We start from the raw sequence: 17,962 nt of genomic DNA, 5'->3' as shown, positions 1-17,962 counted from the left end.
GAATTTAGAATTTAGTTATGCAGAGATAGTCTTTCACATATGAAGAACGCAGCAGGAGATTTTCCGAGTCAGATGCATTCACAACAACAGGAAAATGTCTGGAACATTAAGGTGAGTGGTGGCGCCTGGGTAGAGCTTGCAGGAGGCAGGACATTATGTATAGATTGTGCTGTGGCAAGCACCTTATTTTGTTTACACCAGCACCGCCCTTTATCCCCAAAAGCTTGCAAATCTCATCGTCTTTCCAAATTGATCTTCATCAGCGTTGTCCACGTACATGGCATATTTGTAAAACTTCAGTTTCACACAGCACGTGGTGGCACCCACTGGCTCGCTTTGGACATTTTCCTGGTGTATCCTCACAAATGTCCGTGATCACTGACTCAGATATTGCGCTCTCACAAACAGCCCCATGGGAAAATTTCGAGAAAAAGTCAGTCTTAAGTGCATGTTTGAAAGCAGATTGTAAAGTTAGTGACATAAAGAAAGCTACTTAAGTCCCTGCGATCTTCCTTAACGACTTCATCACTTGAAGAACACAACACCAGCCAAGGCTATTACCCAAACAACACTTCCTGCCATTGTATACATGCATATCCCAATGCATTAGCCTGATATAGACCCAAGAGTGAATGTCAACATAAACATTAAAATGCCATTTATATCAAACTGGAATGTATCATAGTGCCACATAAAATTGCAAACACTTAACCTTAGAAGGATCAGCTCCTCATTTAAAGAGCAGCTCTCCCCCTTGCTTTGTAACCCTATGTGACCCTAACACACACTGCGGTGAAAGAGAAGGGAATAAGATATGATTTAATACTATAACACTCAAAACTAGCTTACACAAAGTACTGGCAGTACTTCTACTACTATTACCCTCAATTCTTGACACTACCATTCAGGCTAAATACTACCCACCAGGGGTTTCACAGATTACTATCAAATCCAGTAGTCGACGATTTGCATCACTGAAGACTCGTCGCTCATCTGCAGTTTTTACAACAGTTATTAGTTAAATATGCACTGAACAGTGAGAAAGAATTATCACTATCTATTGCAATTCACACTACAAAACGAAACAAAGTAAATGTAGATGTTTCTCATCATAAAGTCATATTTTAGTGTAGGCCATTTCAATTTTCAGATCTCTATGTTAATGTGTTCGATATGTTCAACCTCAATAAAACCAGAGGGTTGTTGTGCTCACCTGCAGACTGAACACGCTGGAAATGTTCGCCTTGGGCAGCGAGATGGTCACACTGGTGACATTGGTCTTCTCCAGCCACTTGGACAGCAGCTCCAGGGTCAGCAGCTTGTCCAGCCGAGCCAGATTCTCAACATGGAAGGGCAGCAGGAGCACCAGACTGGCCTTGCCTCCCCACAGCGGCGCCTCCAGGACCTGCACCATGTTTTCTATGTCTTCAAAGTGACGGAACAAACCTGGAGGAGAAGAGTCCTCCCCTGTTAAATGCCTTAGGGAGAAAAGACTTAAGACAAGGCTTTATACTAACATCCATTTGCGAAGGCATTTGGAAGCGCAGTTGGTCCCATTTTAGCTTGAAAAGAATGCATTTGCTTCATGGTTCTTACAAATGACAACTCAACCACCGCACCGTTCGTCTGAGAAAATAAACAACCAGCTGCAAAGTAGACCTGCATCTAACACTTCATGTGTCAGTACATAAGGGAATTATTAGATACAATTCTCATATGGACAAAGACAGCTTTAGTTTTCAAACACCGTTTTAACAGGATCACAGACATTATCTCGACCATATATTATAAGATTAAACAAAGCGCAGTGTATCCCCCCAATGTCTTTTACTGCTGTCACGGCAGAAATTCACTCTGCCTTGTTGTTGTTTTAAGACGATGCATAAAATATGAAAGGCATGTTAAATAAATGATAAGGTACACAGTGATAAATAGGAGGAAAGAGGATTGGACCTTACAAATGTTCAAGCCATTTTTCCCTTTCGCTGCATGTAATTGCTGGCAGGAGAGCAGCAGTGAAAGACAATGGGGTTTGATTTTACCTGCTCTGTGCATCATCACCACTTTGGTGTATTTCTTCCCCAAGAAGGTTCGATGGTCTGTGCTCCCCTCGCTGAACTCTCTCTGCCACAGCCCTGAGCAGACAGACAAACAAGCACAGCCGTTCTGAATGCAGGAAGCTCCACGCAGACAGGATGTAAGTAAATGCTAAATGACTGGCAGAGGTGAAAAGGTGGCCACTGGGTTAAATAATACTTCACTCATAAAATACATATAGACCCCACTTGCGGTGACACTGATGTGACGCTCCTCATAAATCTTCGATATGTACCGCCTATTATAAAAATGTCTTCTCTCCCCAAAGCTGCTGAGCTGGAGTGCCACACTGGGGCGGTTATGAGATCCTTAAGACCACGGCGTCCCATTCAGCGCTCACCGCATCCCACTTGGCCCTGCTAACCCCCTGACAGCTGTCAATTTAAGGGTGGGGGCTGGCTGTGAGTAGTGGAATTACTGTTGTAATAACCCCACAACACATCGCGGAAGCGGATGGCCCATTCAACAGAGCAGGGCAAAGTGGATGGAGTGAGAAGGTCGACAGATTATGACTTGCATTTACGGTGTGTTGCTTTTTGTGAATGACACCCGAGGACGGCTAGGGCTATAACTAATGATGACTTTATTGATTCATCATTTTCAAGGGATCATTGCACTCGTGACACAATGCTAAGGTGCAAGAAGGCCAAAAAAAACATCTAATGCCTTATCTGCCCTGATGAAAGTCTGGAGAGCAAGTGCTCGGCTTTATCGTTAAAAACTTACACTGGACACAAAGTGTGCCCACCCTTCTTTTCTCTGAACAATCCACGATTGATTCGTCAATAAAATGTCAGCGAATGATGAAAAGCCCCCATGGCGAGTTCGCAGAGCTCAAGGTGACATCTTCAGATTGTGTTTGGTCACAACAACAGTCTGACACAATACTCCATTTAAAATGATGTAAGATAGGGTAAAGCAGCAAATTGCTTCATTTCACAGTGATTTTGCGATAAATGATTTTAAAAAGGTGCTCTGGATGAAGTATTGCACTTCCAACAAGATGAGGGAACTTGCAAAAGATTAAAAACAAGACCAATACATTGCAGCCATGCTAGCAGCTCTGTGAGGCTAAATGCCATCATCAGCATGCAAAAATGCTGACAATGCCATTGCTAACATGTTCAGGCTTAACAGGTACACGGTTTACCACATTCAACATCTTACTTTAGCGTGTCAGCATGTCTGCTAACAAGCACTAAACCCAGCCGAGGCTGATGGGAATGTCATTAGTTTTGCAGGTGCAAACGTAAAAACCAAAGGACTGGACAAATTGAAATTTGAACCTGGATGATTGTGACGATGAGGAGCTGAGGCCTGATTCGAGTTATCCGGAGGGTGACATCTTTTTCTCCACCAAATGTCATCCTGATACATCGAGTAGTTATCAAGGCACGACACTCAAGAATGAGCAATGTCACATGCTGGTGCTCCAGACTCACCACGCGTGGCCTTCGAGATAAATTCTTGGAGAAACCCTGAGTGTTCACTTAAAATGCTGCTCCAGAACTTGCTGGATGTTTTTTTAATTCTTGTCATGTCACTTAGAAGGAAACGCCAAACTAACAGTGGTCCTGGATGAAAAAATCAGGAAAGCCCCCAAAAGAAATGTAAATCAGCTTAATGTGTTGTGGTGATGAATGTCACTGCCCTGCGAGTGACAGCTTTACAAAATCTGAACGTGAAATCAATAAGTCCTGCTCTCAAACTGAAAGACTACACTCTTGGGAGATAGGGGGAAAAAACCAGAGCAAAACTGCTGTCAAATCCATTTCTGCAGATCATCTGATCTACTTTTCAGCACTAGATTTTCCCAAGAACCTCACAGCCTCAAATGGACCCCAGCCAATCAGAAGTCACAGCGAAGTGACATGTGATTCTCCGTCCCAGGCACGCCAGCACGAGTCACAGACTCTGCTTCCTGTCAACATCAGAGCGAGGAGTCCGAAAAACAACTGGCTGAGGGTTAGCTCAAGTGACAGCCGTGTTGTTCGTATGATGTCACGATGATGAGGTATCTCTGTGTAAATACTATGAAGTCGTAATCAAGCGGCAGGGGTTCAATCTATGACCTCACCGGCCCTCTCAGCAGACTTTTTGGGATTTCCGTGTCCAGATGTGTGGGCTCATGTCTCGACCTGGACCTGCTTTGGACTACACTACTCTCCTTTACAGGACCGTGCTGCTGCTGAGAGATCTTTGAAATATGAATCCATTCCTATCCATCGACGATGAACAATGAAACAACCACACAGACATAAGCTGCTCTCAGACACGCACTGAACTCCACAGTTACTCCGTATTTTCTCCAGAGGAGGTGCATGTGTGAACAGAAATGAGACGCAGACTCTCTCTCCTGGCCTCCGTAGAAATCCAGGAGAAGTCGATGTGAGAACAGACGCAAAAATGAAAAAATCTAAGAGGAAAGAAATATCTCCCTGTGAAAAATCGGTGACACAAACATAGAAGACACCGAGGAAGATGTCAAGAGAGTTTGTGGTGATAACAGCCGACACCGGTGCCTGTGTTCTGTCAATCAAATCACGTGATCGCCACAGCGGAGTTAATACGTCGCTTCCTGCCTCCGTCTGCTGCACTCGGCTGCTCCACCTCTCGCCTGAATAATGCAGTGGATTTGATGCTGTTGTGAATGCGTCTGTGCAGAGAACCTCCTGCTGTGTTGTTCATGTGTGACAGGCAGACTGCGGGTAAACTCTGAAGCCAGTTCTCAGGATTTTACCCGCCGCTCATGTCTGAAAACGGCTTTACTGTAAACTTCAAGCGGGAGAATCGACGAGAGCGACCGGCTCCCTCTCCATCAACTGTTCAGGCGTCACATTACAAGTAGTTCCACAAGCTATTATTAGAGGTTAAATGTAAAGGGACTTGTTGTTCTCTCTTTCCTTTTGTTATTCTCCTCATTCTCCATGTTTTTGGTGTTGTCTCGTGTATAAGTTTTCTCTCTGTACGTATAGAAACGTATTTTTCTTCTTCCGTCTCCAGTGTTTGTTTGTCTAAAACAGGAACAAAGCCTGAATTAATTAACTAGTGTGGACTGGAACTCCCAAGGTAGGCCTTTTACAACGCTCCGCTATGTCTGTCAATCTCTTTCACTGTCTCAGCAGGCCTCCTTCTCTTTCTTTACTTCCCTCAGTTGTCGTTGTTTACTTTTCTCCCATCTCTTTTGCTCTGCCTCTCTTTGTCCCCTGCCCACCCAGAAATGTCCCCTTACGCTGTTCTGTCTCCGCAGCCCTCTTTGCTTTTACCATCGCTCAACTATAAACATGTTCCACTACTAATTGCCCCTGACCTTCCTTTTCTTTGGATGCTGTGTTGAGCCCAGGGAAGGAGGGACAGAAAAGAGCTTTTTAAATCCCCCCCCTTGAATAATCAACTAAAGGGAACGAAAATGAAACAAACAGGCGAGGAAGGAAGCGTCTCTGAAACCATTACACTATCACACACGATGTGAAGCGCCTAAGGACCCTGAAATCAAAGACAAATAAAATAAAAATTGCAAAGAACCAGAGGCGTCTAGTAGGAGCAAGAAGCAAACTATCGACCACTTTTAAATTATAAATCAAAACTAAAGGAATCCAATTTAACGTAATCTCATTTGTGCGCTGTAATCTGCTGTATAATCTAATTTGTATATTTCCTCTACAAAAATGCACCAACCAACGAGGGTTGGATCACAGGAAAACTAATTTTGTAATGAAGTGAGAACATGAAACAAAGAAAATTAATTAAATTGCTTATCGATGTATATAGTCTGTCAGGGAATGTTTTTTGCGGAGTTCTGTCTGTCGGCAACCTGTTTTCACTTCAGCAGCCTTCTTCGCACCTAATAAAAAAAAATACCTGCAGGAGGAAACAGAAGGAAAGGAGGCAGATGGACACAGATAAGGATGTGAACAGGAGACATGTGGGAAGAAGAGAGACAGGGTAGATTAGACGTGCGATAAACGATGACAAAAGCACAAAAACAGAGACAAATGGCACAAAAAAGACCAAGTGAAACAGAGGGACATGTTTAACACATCCTCGTCTTTTTAGACGACTGCAAACAAAAATGTGATTCTTCGTCAGCGGCCACAGAATCGCCTGCCGTGCTACTACAGAGAGATATGAGCGATTACATTCCGGAAATTACATTGCACTGCATTCATGAAAATGAAAAATAAGCTATTAATTTATAAGCTATAAATTTGCTATTTCAGTGGCTCATTATTAACTAAAACCTAATTGTGAAACTACTGACAATATTTAACAGTCTAATAAAAGTGAAATGAATCCAGATCTATCCTTTTAAAGAGTGATTAGATGGAAGTGTTCTAGGATGCAACTGTTAAATCGCAGATGGAGCTTCGAAGGCGTATCGAAACATTGACCGGTTTTCACCCCTGCAGCCCGTCACAAAGAACAGATCCGAGCCAAGCTGTGCCGCCGCAGAGTTGGAGCGCTCCACGCACAGATGTTGGGCATGACACTGAGGGAGAGAGTCTGGACACTTGTTACTCAATTATTTAAGAAGACACATCACCCCCAAATGGAAGATGAATAAGCTCTCAGTGATGGACCCCAGAATCATCCTTTATCTGCTGTGTCCACCAGCTGGAGTCCACTGCATGCATGCTCACAGGAACACACGCACATGCACTCTGCACACAGGTGGGCACGCTGGCACACACAGTGTAGTGGGCAAACTGGCGCACAGGCTCTCTGTGCAGCGCCAACAGTGAAAATGGAACACGTGCACGGCATATTAATATTTTAAGACTTCTCATCCAAAGCAGCATGCATCTAGAGTACAGAGACATTGCATAATTTCAAATGGCTGTACAAATACAGAGCCCACCAGTCTTTAGCTCTACTCAGTCCAGTCAAGCTGCTGCTTCATGTGTCTACATCCAACCTGGTACGACGCTGCATGTGTTCTTAATTATAACCACCATCACTAACTACAAACCAAAACAAGTCTACCACTCGTGTATCTAGTGTGCACTATTTATACTCACCTTTAAAGTGCACGGCATTAGCCAGTATCAAGGCTCCAGCCTTGACCTTGATTTCTGCCTCCAAAGGAGCTGCTTCTAGCCCCCCAAGCCCATCTTTAGCCCAGTCATGGAGCCGCTTCAGGTCAGCCTTGGAGTCTCCTTTCCCCAGTGGCTGATGCTGAAGCCCGAACTTGGCCTGGCTGTCCTTCACGAAGGCCTGACTGACCGCAGGGGCTTGCTTGGAAAACACAGCTGAGGACGTGTGCAGGTGAAAAGCGGTCACGTTTGCTTTGGCAAAGCTCTTTAACGCCCCGGACAGAAGCTCTCCTGCCTGAGAGCTGGCCTTGGAGGGGGCGGGAGTCTTGAAGAGGTCTCCGAGCTGGTTGGCAGTGGTGCCCGCAGCACCTCCACCCAGCGCTTTAAGTGAGGAGGCCAGGAGCAGAGGTGAAAACAGGGTGTTTACTGAGCTGGGGTCGGGGCGTAGGGCCTGGTACAGGCGCAGACCCAGAGCCCAGCTGGGGTCCCCCAGAGGAGGAGGCGGGCGGGGTGGAGGACTGGCTGGGGCAGCAGAGCTCTTCCCAGGTGAACTGGTGGTGCTGCCCTGCACCAGGAGAACTGGCAAAGAAATTAGGAAAAAGACAGGAAGTCTCGGCAGCATGGCAGATCTGGAGGAACACACAGGAAGGGAAGTATGAAGACAATCTGGCAATATTTTGGTTCTACTGGTGTAGACAGGGGGCGAGACTCTGTCTTCCATTCACCTTACAGCTTCTACAGCCGGACTAGATTCTTCTATCACACAAAACACAAACAGTGATGCTTTTTGTGGGGGTTTTGGGTCCAGACAAACTTTTGGCTAATCTCTATTAACAGCTGTCCCCCTATGAATGCAGATAAATAAAAAGAAAACAATCGCTGATGCATTTCGGACTTTGTGTTTGGCCTCTTATGCTTTGCAAGAATAATAATAAGAGTAAACTTTATTTACATTATTATTCCTCGAAAGCACAAGACACCAAGGGGGTAACTGTTAGTGTTTACTAATAGGGTTTCTTTCAAACGTCCTATATTTTACCTACTATCTGAGAGCAGAAGAAAAATCCAAGGAGCACGAGCTGAAGCGCAGGAAATAAGCACAGGCAAGGTATATTTGAGTTCGAGCGCAAGATTTTGAGTGAAAACGTGACAGAATCTGATCGTGAATCATGAGTCCTGCTCTCCAAATAGAGGAAAAAACTGTTTATCTGCAGGAATCCAAAACCTGCTGAAAAGTAAGACGGCTTTCAGGTCCAACTAATCACACATTATATATTCTCATGCAGAATCTGCTTACAGAGATTAGTATGAAGATAAACAGCCAGGAAGGATTTTCATTGATTGGAGACATTCTGACAGATGTTTTCCAGTGTGCTAACCATGCATGTTGTTCCTGCAGTGTTCATGTCAGACCCCTGCTCCTGCAAACTTCTCCTCACCACTAAAGTTCACTTGTAAACTCCTCCCTGCATGATAACCCGGTTATATCCTCACCCACAGTGACGCTTCACTTTGGTGAAGTTTCAGAAAAGATCAGGTTTCTTTCTTCTTCTTCTTTTTTTAAATCCAGGACTAAACGAGAGGATGAGGAAGAGAAAATAAAAACCGAACGACTCATTGATTTTGTCGAGGCGGTGGCAGCGGTGACTGGAAACATCTGTCGCCCGACACGGAGACGGTTTCCTCGACGGAGAGAGAGGAAAGCGAAGGATGAAGAAGAAGAAGGTGGTTTGTTAATTTTTTTTTTTTTTTTTTACCGTGAATGAATTCAAACGTGTGTGCCTCGGCTGCTGTGTGTCCGCCGCTGCAGGCTGCGGGCTCCGGAGGAAGTGAGGGCCGGGGGGCTGGAGCTCCGACGTGGCAGCGCACGGAGGAGGAAGTTTACCCACAAAGCTGCACGCACCACCGGGCAGCTCTCTGGCTCTGCCCCCCGGAACTTCTCCTGCAGGAATCCGCTCCAAGGCGCAGGCTTAAGCCACAGTGAGAATATGATCCATAACAGGAGCTCAAATACATTTGACTAATCTCACATCAAATGTCCTTTTATCAGCAGAACAAAGACGATCAGTTAAAAACAACTAAATGTGTGGTGGGGTTATATATTTATTTATTAATTTATGTATATATTAAGCAGATCTAAACTTCTCTCAAACTGTTGTAAAGTAAATGAAGTGATTTACTTCTCATTGAAAATAAAGCTCTGGATAATAACCCCCCTTGTCCATGGATCAGTATGGGGCTGCAGTTCCCCAAACCATTCAAGGGGGGTCGCTAATGTTCTTCTCTTCGCCCCCAGCTCAGTGAGCAGCACGTGGTCCTCCTAAACTTTGACACCGAGGAAGAGGATGAAGTGCACAGAGCCAGCACTGTGATTGGTTTAGTTAAGCAGCATCCATCTTTATGTATTTATTTTCAAATAATTATTATGATTTTAGTCTTCAAACTGATCATTTTTTCTGAATGGGCTGTTTAATTCTATGGTGATGAGAATTATAAAAGATTTACTGTCACTTTGTATTGTTTGTGTGCTGAACGTTGTGTCTATGGTGCAGAGTGAAGTTAGAAAACTTTCATCCTACCTAGTTTATAAGCGATGAGGATTTGCTAGTCAGTGTCTTATCGTGAAATCAAAATCAATTGCTTTATTACTGTTCACGTGTGCGGTTTATAGAGTTTGAATGATTTATTGCAGCAACAAAGCAAACGCTGTGCTTTTACTTTAAAGACAATTGCACAGTAATTATTTGAAAGCTGTTGCCAAGATGGACATCAGCAACTGCGACTCCTTTGAATGTCTGTAAGTCCGATATAGTGAAATAAAATTAATCAAAATAATCTGGCTGTGATTTTGACCAGCTGACGTATTTTATGTAGAAGAACGCTGCCCCTCCACACTGACTGCTACAGAGCACTAGTCGCCTGTTTATACAATTTCTGTTAATATTGGACATGTGCTCTTCATACAAACAGACAGACAGACAGATCTTTGAGGAATTAGTAGCTAAATGATTCTTAAAGTTGTGGTTACTTGACATTAAAGTTGCAGGGGACAACCCCACACACTCCCTGTCCAAGGTAACACCAACCTCACCTCACAATGCAGCAGTAGCAATATTATAGTCCACTGTCAAGGAAAATTAGGACAGACTATGCAAGCCTGTATTACGTCTGACCCCATCAAATGTCCTCATTCTGTATTCTCCTCATTTTCCTATGGGTTTTTTTTCACCTCCCTAAATTGTCCCTTCCCTCTCCCTGCAGCAGAACAAGGAGCTGAGAGCAGATAACTTGTAACACATGGGGCTCTGCAGGGCCTGGGATTATTGCCCATATTGAAGGATGGAGAATAGTCATATAGGGTCCTAATCAATAAATGTAGAGATAGTCTAAGGAGGCTAGAGCAGGATCAGAGAGGGATATGGAGGAAGATAACTGCTCGAGACCACCAATGCTCAGCAATCAGGCCGAACATGACAGCTTGTAGACCCAACCAATTATTTACCCCAGCCAAATCAATAGAGCGCTCTCCGAAAGATAGCCATCAACAGCACTATCTGCAACACATTCACAGCAGAAAGCACAAACACACAGTGCACACGCTGCCACTCTCGCGCTCTGTCTCTTTTGCAAACGCACACACCCACACACACACATTTACCTAGCAGGCACTTAGTTATCAGGCTCCTGTGGAAACAAGATACACATCATCTAATTACTGGACGCTGAAAAGAGAAGTATGAAAACAGGATGTGTCGAACGACGTCGACAGCGAACATTAAATCACATCACAGGGGCATGCAAAAAAAAAAACTAAACATGCACATACATACTCGGACACACAACAGCACACTTTCGTTAAAGGCCGCACAGACAAGCTGAGGGCACATTTCGGTGGTGATGAGTCGACATGTGCGACATCAGAGGGCGTGACCTGCACCAGAGGAGTCGTCGGCCCCTTCCTGGGACCCCAACGCTCCACATCAATGTCAGTCTTGTCTGTAATGAGCAGCGTCACACATTACAATGTGGGTGATCTGTAAAAAGATGGGCTCACGCTGCGGTTAAACGAGCCCCTGGGGAACTGGTCGGGAACCTGAGAAGACGCTCACTCAGTGGATTGTGTGTCTGGGGATTTGTAAAAGGATGCACTTTGCCCACCGCAAACCCCGCCCCCTGCCCCCGGACCCCCTGCACCCTGCTTCACTTGCCCTCACCTCATTGCACCTCGTCCGAGTCTCCAGCACAGATTCAGTAATGCAGCTCCAGATGTTATTGTCTTAGGCAGTAACTGCTGTATTTCACCTCACACGTTATCTCTTTATGTGGCTATTAGCCGCTGTTCTTGGCTCTTATCGAGGTAAAAAAAACAAAACAAGCGTGGCTCAAGGGCTCGGTGAACGAATCAACACCTTGCAACAAAAGCTGTTCTGACCATTGCCAACTGGCCTCGGGCTACATCCACTCGCCCCATACCCCACTCTTGCTCTCAATTTCTCTCTGTTTCGCTTCAACCCACATTCACTGGCTCAGACATTATACTGTTTATACTTTATTCTATCCCTCTCTTCCCCTTTTGCCTTTTTTCAGCCAGAATGAGATATTTCACTTCATACTACATTAGCCCAGCTTCCTTAGACTCCAATTCACTTCTTGACTTCATTTTCTTTTCCTGTTCCTCTCCTTTTGCATCCATCCCACCATGACACTGCGCCTGAGGTTTCAGCAGTTTCCTCTACACTCCTCCTACCTCTAGGGGATCCTCACACATACACATCCCATATATATTTAGTCGTATATATATATATCCTGCTCTTTTCTTTTGTGAAAAAGAGGTAATACTTCTACGAAGTCCTTTAACAGAAAATGAAAATGATATCATACTCATGAATATGTGAAGATGTCCTCCCACCTCCACCTTCGACGCAACATCTCTCACCTCCTCTCACTCACTGCCAAACAATTTCCTTTCCACTTCTCACCTCCTCTCATTCCTTCACCCCAACTCCTACTCATTTCCCATCTCTCCTCTGATTTTCCTCCCTCTTCTAATGCCGTTTAAATCTCACCCCATCCCTCTGCGTCTCACAGATTTTTGGAGTCCGTACAGAACAAACAGCGTGTAACATTTGAGCTCCCGTTCTTGTCAGTTTTGGCCTGCGTGTCTGTCGTCAGCTCTGGCCCGATTAAACCAGCAGAGAGCTCGTTTAGACCCCCGTCTGGACAGGTCCTCTGGGTGCTGCTGGTTTTTATCAAGTTCCACTGTGGTCCTTTTCAAATTAAAGCTCTTACTTAACGTCTGGCAAAGCTTTTAAACCAAGCATTACTTCTACCCTGACTTCATTCTGGCTGCAAAACATTGACCATAAGGGAAATACATATTTGTCTGACAGGTTTATTTAAAGGTCACCCACACCTTGACCTTTAAAATACAATTTTAATCTCAAGGTCAATCAAAATCAACAGATTATCAGGAGAAGAAAAAGAGGAGCGATAAAGGAAACCAAATGGAAACAAAAGTAAAAGATATAAAACATGAATCTTGATCAGATCAATAACTAAAAGGGATGTTTACATCATCTTTGCTGAAGATCTAAAAATACACATTTTGGATGGGATTTGGGGAGTGGGGGATGAGTGTCCTCCAACTGGGATGTTTTTTTCCCCCACTTTGAATCTAGGGCAAAACTCTGTGCGGCAACAGGAGGTATATGGGCGGACAGATTGAAAAGAAGGGAATATGTGTGTTCAATCAATGGAGGGAAAAGAGAGGGGGCAGCGGGGGAAAGGTGAGGAGGGGCACTGGCGGCCGAGATCGGGCGTGAACACGTCGAGCGGTGCCAAAATCACAGACACATCTGCTGCTCGCCCCGAATGTTTCCAGTAAGCTTTAAATGTTTCCTGCAGCCCTGTGAAAGTGTACAGAACTGCCACGGGGGTGGGGGTTGAAGAAATAGGTGGTCTCACCCTTTTTTTCCCCCATTAGACATTTCTATAAATATAAATATATAAACTTCAGTGAAATGCACAGGAGTACGAAAGCGAAGGAACGCTTCTCTACGCGGCAAGAAATGCAAATAAGCGGCTTTTAATGTGTTCAGTGAGTCAGACAAAAAAAAACAAATGCCAAGCGCCCGCAGAGTACACAGCTGCTTCAAGCAAGTGTTGACAACTATCTTTATGGGAATTAAACATTGCTCTCCAACCGCACCCCGCGTAACCGCCACACACCTGTGATCAGATCACTCAGACTCCATGACATTAAATCAACGTGTCCGCCTTTTGACGCATCCCACTGAAACCACACAAACTCCTATATAATGTGCCTCAACATGCAGCCACACACACACACACACACACACACGATGAAATATGGACACACACCTTCAAAAGAGGGATACGGTAACACACACATACACACACACATACACAGAGCTTAAACAGTATCCTCTGGCTGTGGGTTTGCCAGCAGCCAGCTGGTACTGTCATGTCTGATAGGCTGGAACAGAGACAGAGACGGAGACGAGGCCGAAAGAGGGGTGAGGGAAGGAGGGAGGCAAGCTGGTAAAGTGTCTACAGCAGAATGCATTAGTAAGACCCCTGTCAGTCTGTTGAGCGGTTGGGGAAACTGTATCAAACCCTGGCAACTCATTAGACTATATCTCATGTGGGTCCATGGGGAGTTTTCCACCATCTCTCATCCCAACCCACTAAACTACAGGACGTCTTTGTTTTTCTGGAGCTCTTTCTGACCTCGGTTTTCAACTACTGTCTCATAATTAAGTAAACTAAACATGATCTTTGTAGGGACGAATATTCCTTTGACACTTTGCTTTGGTAAGAGATACTTTAAGAGATAATTGTGTGTAAAAATGCTTTTAATAAAAGAGCAAAAGCACAAAAAATGTCCTTAAGGTGTAGACAAACCACTTAGCGAAGTGATTTCTGGCTTTCAAATATAAAATCACACTTTATTTATTTATATTTTTTTTAAATACTAAAAACAGCTTCAAACGAAGCAGCATTTATATATCAGTGTTTTGCACGTCTCTATTTGCCTCCACACCATCCAATATTTGCTTGGTAATATGAAGAGTCATTGTTTGTGAGAATTAATGGCCACATAGAGAGAAGCTGATGAAGGTCGGCAGTTTGTTAATGTAAAGCCAAGTGCCTGATAAAGACAAATGGGCTTTGAAATTCAGCATCTAGTATAATTCTCCATTTTCAAACAGTTATGTCAAATTACAATGGGACAAACTTACGGTTATCAGTCTGTATAGTGTCTTCATAGATGTGTACAAGTTAATACTGTTACACCAAACCAAATTCGCTTCCGTACAGAAAGTCCTCGGACATCATTAAGTCATAGAAATAATGAGGAAATAAAAGGACGTTTAATAGAGTGCACACCTCCGTCAAGGCCCCACGGCCCCTTTATGAAACTCTTTTGGATCTGCACCAAATTGTACACTCCTAGATTTTTTTTCATCAAGATCAATGAATGATTTCCTGGGAAAACAACCATAAAACACATTACCAGGAATAGTTGAGAAAATAAAAAGTGAAAAAAATAAATCCTGGAGCCGCCTTTTTGTCTGGAGTTCTTTTGTGGCCCATGACCCATCCTTCAACCAAGTTTCAGGTAAATCTGTTCAGTAGCTTTTGAAAAATTCTGCTGCAAACAAAGACATGGACGGGTGAAAACATCAGCATATTAGCTGCGACTGAGCTAAATGCTAAAATCCTCAAATGTCCCCCTGGAAATGATCAGTCAGAAGCAGAAAATTGACTATGAGGGATTAGCACACATTATCTATCGGGTATTCACTTCCTAAGGGTATTTACGTATCTCATTGTAAAACAAGTCTTAATATTCTATTATTTAAAGAGATTCTTTTGGTTGTTCTGTAATAATTAGGCATTTAGTTCTTATAATCATTACTAATAGTTCATTCCAAGTCTTTTGACAGTCAATTCTTTTATCAGCTTGCTAGTAAGTTGAGATAAAGTCTATTCACCAGCTTTGTTACAGTAAGTTACAATCATTCTTTGGTCAAACCACTATTTTCAAGGTCAATAATGAATTTTCACAGTCATTTTAGTTCTGAAAGGGGGGCAAACCTTTGCTGTCATTTTTTAAGTGCAAATATAAAAATATAATACGTCTTTATTTTCCTTGATATTCAAGTTGGGTAATACTACCTAAATGTAAATCATGTTTTTCATAACTGGGAAAAGAGTTTACGGGCTTCAATCAAAAAAGTCAAAATAAGTTGTTTCCAGAACCATAAATAGCTGGGTTGCATATAAAGCAAAGTTGAAAGTCTCATGCATGCCTTTTAATTATAGTGAAACTTTATTGCAAAACCTTTTATGGTTCTCGGTTAAATTACTGTAAACTGTGGAATGTTTTCATCTCTCCCTTATACAGTCAGAATATTCAGTTATTCTTATTGTAATGGAACTCTCATAACAAACAGACATATAGTGCATAATCACTTCAGTGAAACCCCAGATTGCAGTGACATTTGAACAGGATATTGAAAAGTCCTCACAATCACAGCCTCAGAGATTAACATCCATAAAGAGTATAGTAGAGCTACCATCACCTGTTCCCATGTTTTATTCACAGCCTCTCCCCGTGCATTACCATACATATTTATAGAGATAACTGCATTTACATGTACATGGACACCCTCGAGCATGTGCACACGTACACACACATGCACGGAGAAGTTCAGCCTCTCCCTGAGGGCTGAAGCTGTCATTTTAGTCCTTCACAGCAGTTACTGTATGCGTGTGTCCCAGGGAGCACACACAAAGCTCCATTGTGTGTGTGTGTGTGTGTATGTGTGTGTGAGATTCAGATTGACTGATAGATCATGGCTGTGGGGCAGGTGGGCATTCAGTCATCTGCGGGTGTTTGGGGGTGGATGTATGGAGGGGGAAATTGGTGGAAAATTCAGGGGGGGCGGATGAGATGAAGTTAGGTAGGGGTAGACTGTCGGTCAGGCTGCCACTCAGCCTCATGGGAAACGGATTCCGCTGATCCTCAAGGGCACACTAAAAGGGAGGGAGGAAACCAAACTAATGTGGGAAAGAGAAGCAAGGAAGGAGTGGAGACGGTAAAAGGTCACAATATGGGGGCACAGAAGTGAGAGATTCGATAAACAGCATCACCGCTTTATTAATCACTCAGTCTCAAAGGTGACGGGTGCGTGAGACGTGGGGGAATGACAGGAACACAAATAAAGACACCCTAAAAATAGGGGAATTCTGGTAAGCAACGTGCAAAAAGATGAGAAGAGGCAGATGAGTAATGTCACAGGAATGAAAGGCGAGATGAGTGGCATGCACAGGCAGAAATCAAAAAGAAGCATAAAGAAAAGGAACAAAAGAGAATGAGAGGTGTAATATATCACCTTGGCTGAGCTACCAAATCAACAGGTGATGTCATGTGGTTGAATGCAGAACTGTCATGCTCGGTTTGGGGCGACGACGAAGGGGGGGTTGAGATCGGAGAGGGGGTGTAACTGCAACCATGTAAAAGAGGTGGGGGAAAAAAATTTCTCTCCGTTCTCATTATCCCATCATCACTCGCTCTCTCTGCAGTTTGTATCAAAGCGTCTCTGTCTCTCGCTCCCTCTCCACCCGCGACCCCCACCTCCTCTAAGCTGCTCTGCTATTCGCTGCGGCGCGGCTTAAGATGGAGGGATTTTTGCCCTCCTCTCCCTCCGTGTCAGTTCATTTCCAGTACAGACGGCGATACACAGAGCCTGCATCTATCAGCAAGGAGATATAAGCTGCTGTGAATGTCAAGGGTCAACTTGTGATATTATTCTGCTGTTAATGGCCCACCATGTTATAGGGCCTCTAATGCCCCTGGAAATGACTGCTCAGACGGCTACAGACTGTGTGTGTGTGTGTGTGTGTGTGTGTGTGTGTGTGTGTGTGTGTGTCACATCATGAGGCTTTGAGACCACCTTGAAGAGTCTCACATGACTAACACACTCTTTCAAATCATAATCAGGATTCAAAGTCAAAGTATTTTTGTGGATTCTAGCGAGACACGCACTTTGCATTCACTTCCTTCCATTGTGGACAGCCTATATCCAAAACCTTATCCCTGACCTGCAGTGTTTTGAAACTAAAACGATCAGTTAAAATCCCTTTTCATACCAACATGCCTGAAAACGCATCACGTGACCACTCATGCACACTGGGAATGTTGATGCGTTTTAAAACAGAAAAAGTAGTAATATGAAAGTAGCTTAAAGAGGTACCAATAACGAGTGTCCACAAAAATACATTTAACTATTCATGTGCTCTTCAGCAGCCTCTGTTCAGTTCTGACCTTTATTTTATAGTCCCACTCGGGCCCTTCACTTACTCTTAAGCAAAACAAACACAATTTAAAAAAAGAAGAAGAATTGAATGGCATTTAGTCAACGTGTGCGTGTGTGTATTGGGTTTGAATTCATCAAAATGAACTTTGTCTCAGCGTGAAGGCAAAAGTAAACGCTGAGAGGCTCGTAAATATTGCTTCACTGTATTTCCAAAGCAGCCACAGGTGCAGCCCTCATGCATTTATTAAAGGCACATTTGAATTTTTAAACTGTTGAATTGTGTTGTGTTTTCATGCTGATCTGCAGATTCAGCTCGTGTGTCCTCTCCTGCTGCGATGAGCAACAACAGACTCACGTGCAGGGTTTTCAAAGAGGGCTCCGTCCACCACATCCCAACATTTGAAGACTAATTCAACAGCAAACCGTAATTGCATTCTACTGTAGGTCAAAGCTATACTGTGTTTTCTTTTGGGAACTGATAAGATT

General features: G+C 43.8%; 1 protein-coding gene and 1 long non-coding RNA gene across 6 annotated transcripts in view; one reads left to right on the top strand and one right to left on the bottom strand.

Annotated features, from left to right (window-relative positions):
• The window catches only part of serpinh2 (serine (or cysteine) peptidase inhibitor, clade H, member 2), a 125,956-nt gene that overhangs the window by 11,462 nt on the left and 96,532 nt on the right, over positions 1–17,962 (bottom strand). For 3 of the 5 annotated variants that reach the window (XM_069518510.1, XM_069518509.1, XM_069518511.1), the window contains 3 exons: positions 7,116–7,759; positions 2,043–2,135; positions 1,214–1,446 (listed from right to left, as the gene is read on the bottom strand). In XM_069518510.1, coding sequence (XP_069374611.1) covers positions 1,214–1,446; positions 2,043–2,135; positions 7,116–7,759 — 970 coding nt within the window. Of the gene's footprint in view, positions 1–1,213; positions 1,447–2,042; positions 2,136–7,115; positions 7,760–8,624; positions 8,766–8,887; positions 9,049–17,962 lie in introns of those variants that run through there. The other 2 variants (XM_069518512.1, XM_069518513.1) reach the window with 2 other exon arrangements.
• Positions 8,714–9,965, top strand: LOC109639711 (uncharacterized). The gene is made up of 3 exons (XR_002203437.2): positions 8,714–8,855; positions 8,941–9,110; positions 9,427–9,965. It is a non-coding gene; the product is annotated as an uncharacterized lncRNA (long non-coding RNA).

The sequence above is a fragment of the Paralichthys olivaceus genome, chromosome 22 (assembly GCF_024713975.1).
Source record: "Paralichthys olivaceus isolate ysfri-2021 chromosome 22, ASM2471397v2, whole genome shotgun sequence".
Lineage (NCBI taxonomy): Eukaryota > Metazoa > Chordata > Actinopteri > Pleuronectiformes > Paralichthyidae > Paralichthys > Paralichthys olivaceus.
This window is presented reverse-complemented; position numbering and strand designations above follow the sequence as displayed.